The sequence below is a fragment of the Haliaeetus albicilla genome, chromosome 10 (assembly GCF_947461875.1).
Source record: "Haliaeetus albicilla chromosome 10, bHalAlb1.1, whole genome shotgun sequence".
Taxonomy (NCBI): Eukaryota; Metazoa; Chordata; class Aves; order Accipitriformes; family Accipitridae; genus Haliaeetus; species Haliaeetus albicilla.
In genome coordinates, this window is record NC_091492.1 from 23,264,899 (window position 1) to 23,281,008 (window position 16,110).

At 51.9% G+C, this 16,110-nt stretch overlaps 1 protein-coding gene across 5 annotated transcripts in view; it reads right to left on the reverse strand.

Annotated features, from left to right (window-relative positions):
• Positions 1 to 16,110, reverse strand: part of CPNE2 (copine 2) — a 56,219-nt gene continuing 40,109 nt past the window's right edge. For all 5 annotated transcript variants that reach the window (XM_069793950.1, XM_069793948.1, XM_069793951.1 and 2 more), the window contains 6 exons: positions 14,195 to 14,328; positions 13,333 to 13,387; positions 7,993 to 8,044; positions 6,649 to 6,782; positions 1,676 to 1,912; positions 1 to 636 (listed from right to left, as the gene is read on the reverse strand). In XM_069793950.1, coding sequence (XP_069650051.1) covers positions 529 to 636; positions 1,676 to 1,912; positions 6,649 to 6,782; positions 7,993 to 8,044; positions 13,333 to 13,387; positions 14,195 to 14,328 — 720 coding nt within the window. In that variant the 3' untranslated portion in view covers positions 1 to 528. The remainder of the gene's footprint in view (positions 637 to 1,675; positions 1,913 to 6,648; positions 6,783 to 7,992; positions 8,045 to 13,332; positions 13,388 to 14,194; positions 14,329 to 16,110) is intronic.

The window sequence follows — 16,110 nt, forward strand, 5'->3', positions numbered from 1 at the left end:
TGACCATGTAAGGTGCCCCCAGACCTTCCCATATGGGAGTCCCTTGTTTTAAATGTCCAAGTTCCTTTATTAACCTGAGTATAACAAATATAACATGTACACAGTATAAAAATGAACATAGAGCGTGACAGATGTACAGGTACAACAACACAGATACATGAACTATACAATGACCAGTTCATTGAATGATAATAATATATTAAGCATTTCATTGCTTGGAAAAAGCAAGTTTTGATTGTAAAAATTGTATCCTGTTCCACTGAAATTATACAAAGTACATTCAATACTGAAAAGTGACTCAACAGAGCAGGACCAGGGCATGGCCTGGCCGCTTAGTGTTACCTCGGGCTGGGACTGTACAAAATGAATCCAGATGCTTCTCTGGGATGAGTTTTAAGAACTTAGCAATTAAATTAAGGAGTACAAAGTATTTCAGGGAGGGTATTCTCTTAAAAGCATGTGGAACATGCGTTTTCGGTAGGACCGACAGGCTTCAGCAACATGCAGAGGGCACAGCCTGGCACAGCTCTACGCGGGCTCCGAGTTGATGGGCGGCAGGTTTTGGTGCTTGAAGTACTGCACGACTTGCTGGGGCAGCTCCGCCAGCACAGCTTTGGCCAGGGTCTCCTTGGGGGCCTGCAGGCGAAAGGGAGGAAACACCGGCGTAAGCATGGCCATGGGGGACCAACCGAGAAAACACGCCTGGGCTGTCCCCAACTCCAGACTGTGGCATTTCATTTAATACACCCCAGAGCCTACTGGCAGCCAGCATTTTATACACCTGGGATTATTATATTCTATACTTCACCTTCCTTCCAGGAGCTAATGCACTGGTAGGGAGGAATAAAACATCCTCGGTAGGTTAGAAAAAAACAGGTATTGAGTAACAGCAGGTGAAATAGAAAAACACTGATTAGTTGCTAAAAGAGGGAAGATAAGCACAGGCTGAGTTTCTGCATCCTCTGGCAATCCTGTGCCAGCAACAGCGTCCGACCCAGGGCTGACTCCTGGCCGATCAAGATGGGCAGAGAACTGTATCTCATTTTGTCCTTTTTTTTTTTCCCCTTCCTTCATCAACGTTTTTCCAACACACAACAGTGGGTCAGGCAGTGGGAAGCTGTCCCACAGAGGGTACATGTGCAGGGCCACTGCCAGTATTACCCCTTTCTACAGGTGCTGGGAGGGGACCTGTGGGGCTCAGGGCTTGCTTACCCCCAGGGCCAGGGCAATTCAGCATTAAGCCCTCAGCACGTGACACATCACGGGTGCCAGATGAGGCCTGAGTGGGAGACGCTGGCATGGGACTGCGGCAAGGGACACAAGCCCAGTGCTGCCCCAGCTTGCTGTGGGAACCTGGACCCTGCTATAATTAACTGGTTTTTGCTCCCACCTGCCTGGCAATGACAGGGGGTGGCGGAGATGTGGTGGTGCTCAGATGGAGCATGCTATGGAGATACAGAGCACTGTTGCCCCTGCCTGCAGTGCTGCTTTACACGGTCCATGCTGGAGCATCACTGAGGGATGTGGAGTTTAGGGGCAGGGCAGGGCAGGCGGGTGCCAGCCCTCTACCTCTTGCCTCTATCTGCCTCTGCCAGGGTTGCTCCACTTCCAGGGTCCTTTCCAGGCTTGAGACCCCATTTCCGCCTGCGATCCCCTCCCCGCTGCCCGTGCTCACGTTGCGGAAATCCCGGAAGGGCACGAACTGGACGATGTCACGCACGGCCTCCTCGCCGGTGTAGGAGCGCAGCACCCGGCTGTCCCCATCCAGGAACTCCATGGCGGCAAAGTCGGCGTTCCCCACCCCCACGATGATGATGGACATGGGTAGCTTGGATGCCTGCACCACAGCATGTCTTGTCTCGTCCATGTCGCTGATCACCCCATCCGTGATGATGAGGAGGATGAAGTATTGCTGCAGAAGGGAGGGTGGAGGGTCAGACCCAGTGGCATGCTGGGGCACCCTCATATCACAGCCAGAGCCTCTGGGGTGTGAGTGGCTGGGATGCTCTGCACATTGCGGGGAGGCAGGTCCCCCGGGGAATTTGGGAGCCTGAGGTTCACCCCTTCCCAGGACAGCTGGCATCACCCCCCTTTAGCAGTATCCAGAAATTTCAGGTGCTCCCATTCCCCCCAATTTTTGAAAGATCCTAACCAAACAACAAACCAACTCCCATCCCAAAATATTTTACTGATTTACTCTGCTTAATGATGGAAGAAAAGCCCCAACCTGTGCAGAGCTTCTGTGTCACAGCCAGGAGGAGTTTGGGGCCGGGACATGAGCCCAGCTGGGAGATGAAATCTCCCCCTACCTGCATACGGTGGGGTGCGTTTCTGGGCGGTCCCCATCAACACATCCCTGCACGGATGGGGAGCATCTCCTGCATCCCAGTGTGGGGCAGGGGGGGCTTGTCCCACGCTCAGGGCTTGTCCGTCTCCCATAAAAAGCAGTGGGTCTCAGAGGCAGCGAGGGGGGGGGATGCAGAGGGTACTGGCAAGCTGGGGGGGATGCCAGAGCAGTGGCATTAGCACCTGCTCCCCTTCTCGTGGGGAAAGGAGGGTGACCAGGCTAGTCCACGGAGTTGGGGGAGGATGAGCAGACAGACAGACAGTCCTGCTGGACCCAGCTCATCAAATCTGGGGCATGCGGACCCCTGAAAAACCCATCTCCTCTGCCTCCAGGGAAAGTAATTGTTCAATTTTGGCACATTACACAGCTTGCGTGTGCTGGAGAAATGACGAAAGCAAGCACTTAAGCACATTAAAGCCCTTTGTTCCTCTCCTCATTTTTTCCATTTCCTCTGAAAACCACTAGCACAGCCATCCTGGAAAAGCAAGAGAGGGAACGCCACCCAAAGCCCATTTTCTTGGTCTTCCTCCAGCCCACAGCTCCCGAAACCTTCCCTAAGCGTTGTCTGCCCTCGACACGCTCCGGTGCTAAATTCCAAGTACAAACAAGGCTGGATCAAGCTTAAACACAACCCGAGGATGTGGGTGAGGAGGTAGTCCCAAGCCAGGGCAGGCAGCCAGCCCCTTCCTGACCCTGACCCCTTTTGATGCATTAGCCCTGCCTGCAGAGCACTGCCCAGGATTTAGCTTTTCCCTAAATCCCTACTTTTCAGAGCGAGTCATGGGGAGATGTAGATCTGAAGAGCAGGACCCCAACACCCGAGTCTGGAGGGTAAGACTAAACTCCAGGAGAAGACCTGCATGCTTCTCCATGGTGGCCAGCACTGGTCATCACTGGAAGCAGGACAAGTGACTGGGGCCTGACTCTGTCTGGGAACCAGCATGGGAGGAAGTGTAAAACCTTGAGGAGAGGAGCTGATAATGGGAATGACTTTAAGCTGATTCCTCTCCTTCCTCCCCCGGCCTCTGTGCATGGTCAAAAAGAGGAAACCCAGAAAGGACTATTTCCCTTTGTTCCCTTTTTTTCTGTGAAATCCGTAATGGGATCAGAGAAAAATGCTGGAAAGTATGCAGGAAAAGAGGGGTAGAGCAGAGCTCATCAAATGTTTATCGCGACGTATTTTGGAGGGCAAGCAGAATAAGAGCTGATGGTGGGGGGTCAGGCTCAAAGCCCGGGGGGCTGCAGCAGGATGAGCTTGCGGGGAGCATCATTACTAGCAAGGGAGCAGCGAGCACTGCATGAGAGCATCGGTGGGAGGTTCCCCAAGGACCGATGACAGTTTGGGTGGTGTCAGTAAATGGCAGCGGGGCAGGGGTGCTGGCGGCACCTCAGGGCTCCAGCCATGGTACCTGGCCAGGGTGCAACCGGAGCCATGGCGGCAGGGACCAGGCTGGCCCCATGGCCGGATCCCCCCAGGCTGGGGTCTCCATTGGCACACCAACCCAGCAGCACCTTCGCCCTTTCTCCCCTTTTTGTAGTTAAAATGGCTGATCTCTGAATCCACTGAGGGCTTTGGGATGTTTCCTGATTATTTGCTAATGATATCAGCAATTAGGCTCACCCACGTGAGCAGGACTTGAAGGGATTAGGCAGCACTAAGCAGCATGTGGTAAGAAAAGGGGATGTTTGGATGCAGGGGCCCTGCTGGAAAGGTGTGTTTTAATTCCCCAAAGCTTATTAATACTTCCCCAAGAGTCAAATCATGTGTAATCCCTCTGTCTCTCCCCCTCACCCCAACACGTTTTAGTCCTCCCATCCCTTAAGAGCCGATGGCTCCAGTGTTTGTAATCCACGTTGCCATGGAAAAACTACGAGGTTTTTTTGGTTTATTTGAAATGTTGGGAGCAAGCAAGTGCAGGAGGAAGAGGAGGGCAGGTCCAGGTGGCCACTGAAGCCAGCAGCATCAGGGGTGGCTTTGCTGCACACATTGAAGATGGAATAGAAGAGAAGACCCCAGGGGAGTAAGATCCCTCATCAATAATGCTTTGTGCTTCCAAAAGAAAAGACCAAGCCAACCCCGACTTGCCTCTGACGGCACTATTACTGCCCATTATTTAAAATCTCCCTTGATTAAACTATTAGTGCCAACGGAGGGGTGCAATTTGCATATGATTAGCGCCTCTGCTCAGTGCGGAGCCTGTGGGTTTCTCCCTCCCCCACTGATGCCGAGAGAGAAAATGAAAAAATGAGGAGCGACCTGGATTTGTGCTGAATTAAACCAAACTCAGTATTTCCTTGTGCCTGGGGCTGGGAAGAGCAACAGTGCTCAAGGCAAGGCTGGAAAAGGTCCCCTTGGGGAGGACGTTTTGGGTGTGATCCAGCCCTGCTCCAGGCAGGAACCAGGCAAGCTTCTACCCCGAGGCAGCTCCTGCCACACATGTGCTGATGCCCAAGCTGAGCTGCTTTTGGCCAGCAAAACCCAGGGGTCAGACCTGCTGTCCTCTGTGGGCAGCCTGCTGCCATGGGGACCCAAGTGAGCTCCATCTTGCAGTCTTCAGATGCTCTTTGCACCCCTGAGGGGACACTCCGGTCACCACCAGCAAGGCTGGACCCATGGCTGCAGCTCCTGACACACGCAGGCATCCCGGCAACCCTTCAACCACCAGCTTCACGCTCCAAAACCGCGCTGGCACCGGCTCCCTCACAGCCCAGCGCAACTGTGCGCAGTTGTACGAGGCCCCCGCGCTAATGAGCAGCTTTTTGACTTATGGATGTGAATAGTCTGACGGACTAATTAACAGGGACTTCCAGGACTGCTGAGCGGCTGGAGCAGCCGTGCGGGAACCTGAAACATGGCCCTGAGCCTGCTGCTTGTCCAAGTGGTGTGAAAAGCAATGATTGAATCAAGCCATCCCGTGGTTTTCTGCAATTCCTCCTCAAATATAAAAAGCTATTTGAAGGGGAATAGCAGAAAGGTCTTCTGGCAAAAGGTTCAGATCTGGCCATCAGCCACATCAGAAACGTCATGCTTTACACCATAGCCCAGGCTTGCTCTCTCCTGCCGCTGCTTGCAAGGCTGGATGTGCACCTCCAGATCTCCCTGGGAGATCTTCACAGGAGAGGGAGATGCTTCCTGCAGCTGTTTGTTGTGTGTCGAAGGGAAATAAACCAAAGGTTTAAAGTCATGCTCAACCTCTTCCCTGTTGCTCGTGTTTCCCACCTGTGCTACCGCAGCAGCATCGCCATCCTAGTGCCCCTGGGGACCCCAAGACCATCCGGTCCGTCCTGCCCCAGGACAGTCTTGCAGCAAGCAGGAGCAGGAGACTGTTTTGAAAGCAAGAACCGCTCTCCTCAGGACTATCATTCCCCACTTATCCATAAGGACAGAGGTTGCCTCCTCAGAGCAAAGCCCCCTGGAGCTCAGCAGAGGTTGTTTTAGGAAAAAAATTAGAAGATAACAAAGTTGTCCTTTCCTGTCTCCTGCCAGCTGCTGCCTGGCATGTGTCAGGGACTCCTGAGCCTGAGCTCACCTCGGCGCAGTGGTGATCAGCCCTTTATAGCTGGGTCTGCCACAAACACATCCCTTCCCTCTCCGGACCTTCACAGCCTTCAGCCCCAGGCACCGTCCTGGGGCGGTCTCAGCTCCCTGACTCCACTGCGCACTGGCCTGTTGAATACCCATCACCCAGCTATTCCTCAGGGGGCCTTCCTGGCCTTCCCCATAAGAATTCGGGAGAAATCAATCACTTTTTCACCATTCATGATTTTATGCATCTCTGATATTCCCAGTTGACTTCCTGGGCCAGAAGGTGTCAGCCGTATTGCTTCCCATACAGGAGCTGGTCCACACCACTGAGTGTCTTGGCCAAGTCTCTCGCTGCCATTCCCAGGGCTGTTCAATCCTCTTTGAGGTAAAGGCACCAACATTTAAGATGGTGCTCAAGACATCTGTATAAATCCAAGGGATGCCCACCTCATGGCATCTCTCAACCCCATCTCCATTCTCTCCCCAATAATTTCTGATTCTCCACAGCTGCAGTTTTGTTGACTGTTGTCAACTTTTTGAGTTTGTTTTTTTTTCTTCCTAAGAAGCACTTGCAATGACTCTATGTTCTCCATCTGAAGTGACGACAGCCAACTGAGAGCCCACAGCTGCAGGGACCCCAGGGATGGTCCTGGTGGGAGGAGTCGGCCTCCCTGCCCTCAGTGAAAGGAAAGAGAAAAAACCAAACTCAGAGTTTGCCTTCCCCTACCCAAAGTCATCAGGATTGCCATCATATCACGGGATCTTACAGACTTACGGATGCAGCCTCCTGTTGGGTGGCCTGAGCCGCGAAGCGGGCCACGTGGTTGACAATGGGGGAGAAGTTGGTGGGTCCATAGAAGCGGATGTGGGGCAGGCAGGCTGAGTACGCTTGGACAATGCCCTCCACACCTTCAGGGAAAGCAGAGAAGCCAGGCATTACAATGCACCACAGCCCAGGCCCACCACAAGTCCAAGCATCATTAGCTAACGCTGTCATGGGAGCTGAAGTTAGACCTATCCCCCCCCTACCCAAACTCATCCAGCTCCACAAGTTTCATCCACCTCAACTCAAATTTTCTAATACCAGGGCTTTGCTCTTTAGTCACTTTGTAGTGAGTCCTCAGACCTTCTGGGGTAAGAGAGCCCTTGTAGTGCCCACAGTCAAAGAAGGTTTTCCTTGGGTTTCTGCAAAAATCCCAGATTCAGCCAAAGAGGCAGAGCAAAAAGAAAAGTAACTCCTGGTCTCTGAGGATAACCAAAAACCAGACAGACATGGAGCAGAGTAGCAGAGAGAAGCAAAACAATCCCAGAAGCACCCTCTGAGCTCCCAAACTGTGTTTGGGACCTGCAGGTCATTGAAGACTCTTCTGCCACACCAGAACAGGGTAAATGGCTGCTCCCCTGAAAGGATGCATGGGTGTATAACTCAAAAATGACCAATTCCACAATTAATCAGCTGATAATCAGTTCTTCGGGAAGGACCTGTCACTAATAAGAGTTGCAGGATGGTGACTTCTGCGCCCCATAACACCTGCGATAAATCAGCTCCAATGAACCCATTATAGCTACCAGAGAGGGACTGAATGAAGCAAAGACAGCAGAAGAGCAGATGTTCACAACCAGGATTCATGAACCAGTGAGCAAGGTTGGGAGGCTGCCCAAGTCCCCGTTTTGCTGGGGGCAAAGGCAAAGGTCAAACCAGATGACTTTCGGAGTCCACGGTACCCCTTACCACTTAGGATCTGAGCAGTTCTTCAGCCATGACTGTGACCAGTTCTCAGTTGCTAAATGAAGCATTAAGTCTGAATTTCCCATCTGCTAAACAGGCCTAGTGTTTCTTGCAGGCTTGCTGGAGGAGCAGACGGCTGGTAGGACACACCAGACACCAGAGCGAAGGCGGATTTTACGCTGTCTGAATCCAGTTGGGCCTTCCTACACACCCCCAAATTTCCTCTGCTTTCTTATGAGTGCACCCTTAGCATGTGCTCTGCTTCACCGTTCATGTCTGTCTCTGAACAGACCTTGAAAAATCCCCGAGATGTTATTGGAGAAATGCAGAGGGAAGGACAGAAGACACTGAAGGCATCTAAGGAGTCTTAAAGACCTGGTAGATGCTTACCTGAACAGAATGGGTTTGTGGGATTGAAGTTAATGGCAAATTCATGGGATACCTGTGGAGAAGAAGAGACGCAAATTAACACAGAGGGCCAGTGCAGAGCAGGCTGCTCACTATCAGTTTAGCTGATGCTGCAAGGCTGGTTTGGGTCTGATGCTGCCCTGGGGCAGGACCCGATGGTCACAGACATTACATTCCATCCTGTTGGGTTAGCAACATTTCCCAGCCCTCCACTACCCAAACAGCAAGGAGTCGCAGAGACAAACATGGTCAGGGTTGTGCAGCATTTTAGGATGGACTGGTTCCTCAATCCCCCCATCACGGAGCCACCTGAAATTATCACATCACGCATTCTGCTACAGCTATCCAAGCAGGTTTGTCCACATGGCTTCCCACTGTCTGCCTAGAGGGAAAGCATGCAGCAGGGATGCGCTCAGCCAGCTGGGCCATCTCACCAGTCACTAGGAGAAATCACTTCATCCTATAGCAGCTTATAAAGGGAGAAAACTCAATTAACATTACAGGGAGCCCCAGTTCTGGCAGCATCCCGGTTCCCCACCTCTCTGCAAGTGGCATGGCACAACAGGAGGGAGGCAGGCACAGAGTGAGCTGGGCTGAAGACCTGATCTGCCATGTCAGCTACCATGACAAAGCCAGCAGATGACTAGCTTCATCACCTGGGTCATCATGACAGTGAAAGCCAGCACAGGAGAGGTGATGTGAATGCTTGGGTGTGATGGACAGCAAGTCCCAGCACAGTCTGGGCTGGTTTTCATTGACCATGAAACCATTCCTCCTCCAAGGCAAGTAGGTGCAAGATCCCTCAGGTTTTCTACCACATCCTTTCAAGCTGAGGGAGATGCTCTCACAAGGAGGTCCTGTGGGACACTGGCAAGAGCAGATAGCCCTGCACACCCTGATCCCTGGCCTGTTGCACTAGCCCATCCAGAGAAACCAAAGAGCAGTGCTGACTGCAAATCACGAAACCTTCCTCATCTGCTTCCACGGGAAGAGCCTGCAGACAGAGACCACAAAATGCTGGGCAACAGTTGCTCTGATCCTATCTCTGCCAGCAAAGGCAGGGCAGCTCAGGGGCCCAGGTGCAAGAGAGGGTCAGGACTCCTGGCCCCCACTATGAACCGTGCCAATGGTGGTGTAGGTCAACAGCTTGCTTGCGGAACAACCATGAGATCTGGGGGCTTAGGCATTCCTCACTCTGCTACCTGCAATCTAGGCACCTTAAGAAGCAAATAGACTCTCAGGAGCACCAGGGATGCGTAACTGCCTCTTCCAGCACCTCTGAAGTTTGAAGGGGGTGATTTGGGCTTTCAGGCCGCCAGCTCAAGGGCTCTGAAACAAAAAGCTCCCACTCTGTTCATGCCAGAGTTACAAAACAAGGATATTTTCTCCCTCTCAGGAGGGTGGAGGTTTGCTGAGCTTCTCAGCCGGGGGATCGCTTCGGGACATGCGTATTCATAACGCTGGCAAAATGACTGTCCTCTAAAGCGCTGTGTGAAGCAGAAGTCCTCCTGAGACTGCAAAAGCAACACTGATTCAGACTTTCCAATTATACTGGGCATTGTGTTGAAAGCAGCAGAAACTATTTTTGCAAGAGGCTGTGGGGTGGGAAATAGCAACCCAACAAAAGTAGGTCAACAAAAAGTCCTCCCCGTGCTGCAAAGCTGACAAGCTGTCGGACCGGTGAGTGTCCATCAAGAGCCTGCTTGGGTGTCTCCATGCCTGTTGAGCACAACCAGTAACACTCCCAGCCACCAGTAACCCCAGGGTTAGAGACGTAGTCTGAAATGCATGACTTGGTTTTGCATACGCCCTTTCTTGTAGAAGCCTCAATTTTGGGCAATGTATCCAAATTCAAATTTCTTGATTTTCAGTTGTAAAGAGCTCATTTATTTTTTTTTTAGAAGAAGATGTTCAAAATTCTGCCATACCAGTATTTATAGACAAGGCAAGCAAAAATATTTCCATGTTTTGCACTGCATAAGAGGGGTTTCTCTTTCTTTTAAGAGCAGCAACGAAATGGTTTGGAGCTGTGTTCCTCACCATCTACAGACCAGACCCCCTGCATAGCAGAAGTGTTGCAAAACCTCCTTTGGAGTTTTTTAGGATTATATATATATATATCTCTATATCTCTGCTAGAAAATTCAACAGGAGGGCTTCAAAATAACACAAAAAAAAAAAAAAAAAGGATCTAATTCCCTATTCAGCTTGTACTTTGAAAAACGGTTTCTGTGGAGTCCAATTAAATGCATAGGGAGCACCTACAAGTATCACATTCACCAGTAACTCACAGGGAGAAACTCTCAAACCACCCCAAATGGCAAGACGTTCATCTGCAGCCAGCCTGTGTCCTCTTCCAGTCCTGGATGGGGACGGCCATAGCTCCATCTTTTCCCATCAGGAATTAGGGACGTGCCTTGCAGACACATGGCTGGAGCCTGTGCCAGAGAACTGACCCCGCAGAGGGTTGTCACCAACTCGAGTGATCCTACCCTGCCGTGACTCAGTTTCCCTATATTTATATATAAAAAGGCAAATGAATGGAAGCCTTTGGGATGGCACATTGGCAAAGCTGCCAGCTTCCTTTGGCTGACCCCATCTCCCAAACCCAGGGCGACTGGTGGGGCTCCGATGTTAAGCATCACCCTCTCTGCTGCTGCCTTGCCTTTGCTCATCCCCCAGAAACCACAACCCATCTGCTTCCCTCTCCTGTTCCCTACTGGGAAACCGCTCAAGGCTCTGTACAGAGCTGTTACATGGCAAGATGTTCTTTGACATTTCCAACAAGACTTTTGTGTGCAAAACATCTCGACGGGTGCCTGGGAAGCGTTGGGGGAGCCATGGCAACGGGAGCACAAAGCACCATTTATGTGACTCTTATCTCTCAACTATCTTCTCCATTTCCACTCCGCTCTGGGGGTACGACAGCCACCTTCATCGTGTCCCCCCAAGGAGTATCATCAGCCACGCTGCTCCCCGATGCCTGCCTGCTGGAACGCAGGGCACGGGTGTCCTGGTTTCAGCTGGGATAGAGTTAACTGTCTTCCTAGTAGCTGGTACAGTGCTATGTTTTGAGTTCAGTATGAGAAGAATGTTGATAACACTGATGTTTTCAGTTGTTGCTCAGTAGTGTTTAGACTACAGTCAAGGATTTTTCAGCTTCTCATGCCCAGCCAGCGAGAAAGCTGGAGGGGCACAAGAACTTGGCACAGGACACAACCAGGGCACCTGACCCAAACTGGCCAACGGTGTATTCTGTACCATGGGACGTCCCATCTAGTTTAGGAACTGGGAAGTGGGGGTGGGGAATCGCCGCTCGGGGACTAACTGGGTGTTGGTTGGTGGGTGGTGAGCAATTGCCCTGCGCATCATTTGTACATTCCAATCCTTTTATTACTACTGTTGTCATTTGATTAGTGTTATCATTATCATTATTAGTTTCTTCTTTTCTGTTCTATTAAACCGTTCTTATCTCAACCCACGAGTTTTACTTCTTTTTCCCGATTTTCTCCCCCATCCCACTGGATGGGGGGGGAGTGAGTGAGCGGCTGCATGGTGCTTAGTTGCTGGCTGGGGTTAAACCACGACAACGGGTTTCAATGAAGAACCACTGCTTTGGCTTTGAAATTACCCAATGAGCCTTGATGGCCAAAAAACCTTTAACGAGCAAGTCGAGCTGGTGATGCACAGACTCTGTGGGCCGGACAAGCCTGGGAGGGATGAAGGCCCAGGCTGGAGCGGCACAGGGCGGTGCACGGGGGATGGCCCCACTGCTAACGTTAGACAACCGATGGGTCGCTCAGGGCATTACAGCTGGTGACCTTTAGGCATGGGCCAAGCACCTGGGGAGGGAGAGCTGCTCTCCACTAGGGTTTACATGGGCTTAGACATCATTCTGGGGGAAAACAAGGTGGTTTTTCTGGTAGTGCTTATGGAGTATCCCCAGGCCTGCAGGAGCAGTAGAAAATATTTCTGCAGCAGGCTGCAGGAGGCAGCCACAGCGGGGGCACAGGAGTAGCATCCCTCTGCTCCCCAGCCCCTAGCCAGCATCCTCGACCTGGTACCCACCTCCAGCCTTGCAGGAAGGGTCATTTCCAGCCCAGCGATGTGTTTCCCACAGGTGCTGAGGGATGTTCACTGTAACAATTCGCCCACTCCCCCAGCAGCCCGAGCCACCATGCCCTTTCCATCCCCACTGCATTTTCCATTCCTATTCCTCTCCCCAAGTAATAAATCCCTGACGGCAGCTGGCTGTTAGTCCTTGGAAGCTGCCTACCAAGATTTTCCCACCAAAAGTGGTGAAGTGACAGACCAGAGACATTTGCCGGCCAAGGAGGATGAATCAGCTCCAAAGTGCACATGGAGGGATCTCCTCCTGTGGCTGGCAAACAGCGAGAGCTCCCACTTGAGTCACATGAATTTTGGCTGCCGGGAGAGCAGAGAAAAGCGCAAAGTCGGGGCGGGCAGGACATCCCCAGCCTCGAGGGCTGGCAGCGATGAGCTTCCCTGCCCGATTCACAGCCACTGGTGACTTACATGCCCCGCTGCGCTGAGCCCAGAGCAAACCTCCCCTCCCAAAGAACACAAAAGGCTCCCTGAAATTCAACCCCCAACCCAAAGCTGGGAACTTCTCTAAACCAGCGAGCAGAAAGAAAATGCACATTAAGGGCGTGAGCAAAGAGCAGCCAAAAGACCCAGCCAGTGATGAAAGATGGTGGTGTCCTTGCACATCTTCTCAGCCGTGAGAAGATGCTCCCCATCAGCCAGCATGGGCTGCAGGAGCAGCCCCAACACCTGCCCAACTGATGAGCAGAATGCTCCAGCTCACACCCTTGCAGGACCAGGGTGCCTTTAACCCCTTCAGTGCCTAATCCCAACAAAAGATCAAAGTGGCTTTTGGGAAAACCCCTCTTTTCCAGTCCTTGTAGGCTCTGCCCGTACAACATCATGTTGAGGCTACCCAGCTCCCAGTCCCCTTCCAGACTCTGCCGCCATCTCACATATTCATCCAGGAGCCTTTTCCCTTGCCTGGAATTGTTCCTGCCTCCTGCCAGGAAAATAAATCAATGCCTGACTCTGCCTGTTAATGCCAGGGAGCTGCTGCTCTTAGAAGGGAGGAACAGGCTGCCCATGCCCCATCCCCGCCCACCTGCACTGCCACATCTCAGTTGCCACCAGCTGAAATCCCACATCTGCCCATTCTCCCTCTGCCCAACAGGTTTTCCCCGACCAAGCCAGCTGGGAAGCCCCAGCAGCTCCACTCCTGCCCAGGCAATATCAGGACAAACCCATCTCAAACGCACAGATGGCCACAACACTTCACCTTCCAGTCTGGTGGGAGCTGGGCGCCAAATCCCAGAGCAGGAAACATCTTGTCTCTAAAAGAGAAGAAGAAAAACGTATGGGTGTATTTATGCACATGAAGCAGGCTTACATGGCTCTTGCTATGGCCTCCTCATGCTACCAGCTGCCCGACGCCCAGCTACAATGAAAGTGCCAGCTAAAAAAGGTGCCAGCCTTCCCTTCTCCCAAAACAATGCAGTGCCTTTAAGAATCATGAGAGCTGAACAGAGAGAGAATAGATGCTCCCCTTCAGCTTTTGATCTTTAGAGAAAAAAAGGAGTCCAGCTTTGCTTCATCACCCACAGGGATCAGGAACATCCGCTTGCCCAAACACCTGAGTCTCTTGCAGATGCGTAACTCTGGAGATTTAAAAAAAATTACCTATCCATTTTGGTCACAAAAGCCAGCACGGCGAGACCATCAGATTTCTGTTTTGTTTTCTCTATTGATGTCTAAGATGATATTTTTCTGTGTTGCACACCTCAGGGCACCTGGGGAACAAGGCAGGCTGGCAGTGCAGCTGCCAACAGCAAATATCAGCAAGCTGAGAGCATCTCCTCTGCGCCGAGAAAGCACCAAACGGCTGCTCCCCACCTCTGCTAGTGCACCCTTCCTCTCAACAGTGGTGATGGGGGAGAGGAGAAACCCTGTCCTTACCCTCTCCTCCTCTTGTGTCCCAATGTCTGTGGTAATTTTCTCCCAAGGAGCTTTTCAAAAGTAAGGTATTATTTAGCCCTGGCTTTGCAGATGGGAAGTGAAGGCACATGCATCCCAGCAGCCCCTCGGCATGCCAGGGAAACATCTGCAAAACAGGGGTGGAGGCAGAAGGGCACGGTGCTTACGAGTCATAGTCCTGGATGATCTGGCCGACAGCCCAGATAGCCGACAAGTACTCGTTTGTCCCCATGGGGTTGATATAGTGCAAAGAAGAGGGGTCTCGTGGGTTCCCATTGGAGGCTGTGAAGTCAATCCCAACCTGGGGGACAAGAGAAGGACAGACCCGTCCTCCGTTAGCAGACACCACCACGGACCTTGCCACCGAGCCACCATTGCCTTTGAGGTCCACACACAGTCCCATCAAGACCCAAACCTCACAAAATCCAGCTTTTCACCTTCCCTAAAAAAAGGTGATTAAATACTAGGTTAGGCAAAGCCATTCACTATTACATGTACACTTTTCACCAGCAAGCATCACATAAGGTGTCCCAAAGCAGCCCCTGCTCCTGGAGCAAGCCACCACCACCTCCAGCTCAGGACTCTCCCTGCCCATCTCCCAGGCATTAAGCTCAGGAACTGAGTAGCCCCACAGACACCAAAGCAGCCAGAGCCGCCTGGGCATTTGGATCTCAAGGTCTTTGACCAAAGATTCACAACCCTGAGCAGATCTTTCCCTGGAGCCACTCTTCATTGGGCTTCCCTGGGGACCAATATACGCTGAGCTCTCAGGAGACTTTGTCAGCAAGGCACTCATTTTTCTCCCTCCTCAATTAGGCTTTCTATTTAAAGACATTTGTAGAAATGCCTATCTCAGACCCAGTTAAACCTGGTCAGAAGAGGTGAGACGCTGAGCCACCTGATCTGAAATGACTGGGAAGGAAAAGGTGGGAAGAGGCGAGCAGGCGGCGTGACTGCGCTTGTCTTGTTTGCTTAGCAAATAGGCAAACCCCAAAATAACTCCGCCGGCTAAATTGAGCTCAGGGGATTCGCGAGGGATTTTGCTCCGTATTCATAACGGGAGAAGACGAACTGCGATTTGGCTGAGATGGGACCTTGGCCTGGCTGGGCCAAGGAGACATCACAGCCCAGGATGTGCCACCACCCTCTGCCAGGGTGGCTGGTAAAACAGGCTTGACAGGACAAGGGGATGTGGTTTTAAACTGGAAGAGGGTAGGTTTAGATTGGAGATAAGGGAGAAATGTTGTACAATGAGGGTGGTGAGGCACTGGAACAGGTTGCCCAGAGAAGTTGTGGATGTCCCATCGTTGAAAGCATTCAAGGTCAGGTTGGACAGGGCTTTGAGCAACCTGATCTAATGAAAGACGCCCCTGCCCATGGCAGGTAGGTTGGATTGATGATCTGCAAAGGTCCCTTCCAACCCAAACCATCCCATGGTTCTATGAAAACCCAACTTCTATATCAAGCAACCTTACAGCCTTACCAACCTGTGGTTCACTGCTGTAACACCCACGCTTGTGTGCCCAGCTCCTGCCAAGCCACCACAGGCATGGTCAGAGAGCAAGAGCGAAACTGAGGCACGGGGAGGGGGCTCAGTGGACTGAGAGAGATGCATGCCCCACTCACGCAAGCAGTGTCACCCAGAGCAGCACTCAGGCAACAAATTTCAGAGGGATGCAGCTGGTCTGCCTCTAGCACAAGGCAAGCGGCCAGGCACCATGCCCCTCTTCCCTGCAGCTTCAGCCCTTCTCTCCCCACCATCTCCCTTGGCAGGGAGGACACCAGCAGCCTTTCCAAATTGCAGTGGTGCATGCAGCAGCATCCTCCTCCCAGCTCAGGCATTCCTGCAGTGTTGCATCCATTGCAGACCCACACAGGTTTTTGGACCAAAGATGCCTTGAGAGGGGGAGAAACCCTCCAATAACTGGCAGATTTTTAGATGGGTGGAAGTATTTCTGCATTCAAGCCTAATTCATGCAAGAGCTCTGTGCTACCAATAAACTTAATGATTTTCTCTTCTATTCACTCTCCAGCACCAAGACCTTAGCTCACAGCAGCAGAACAGCACACAAAAAGCTCTCCC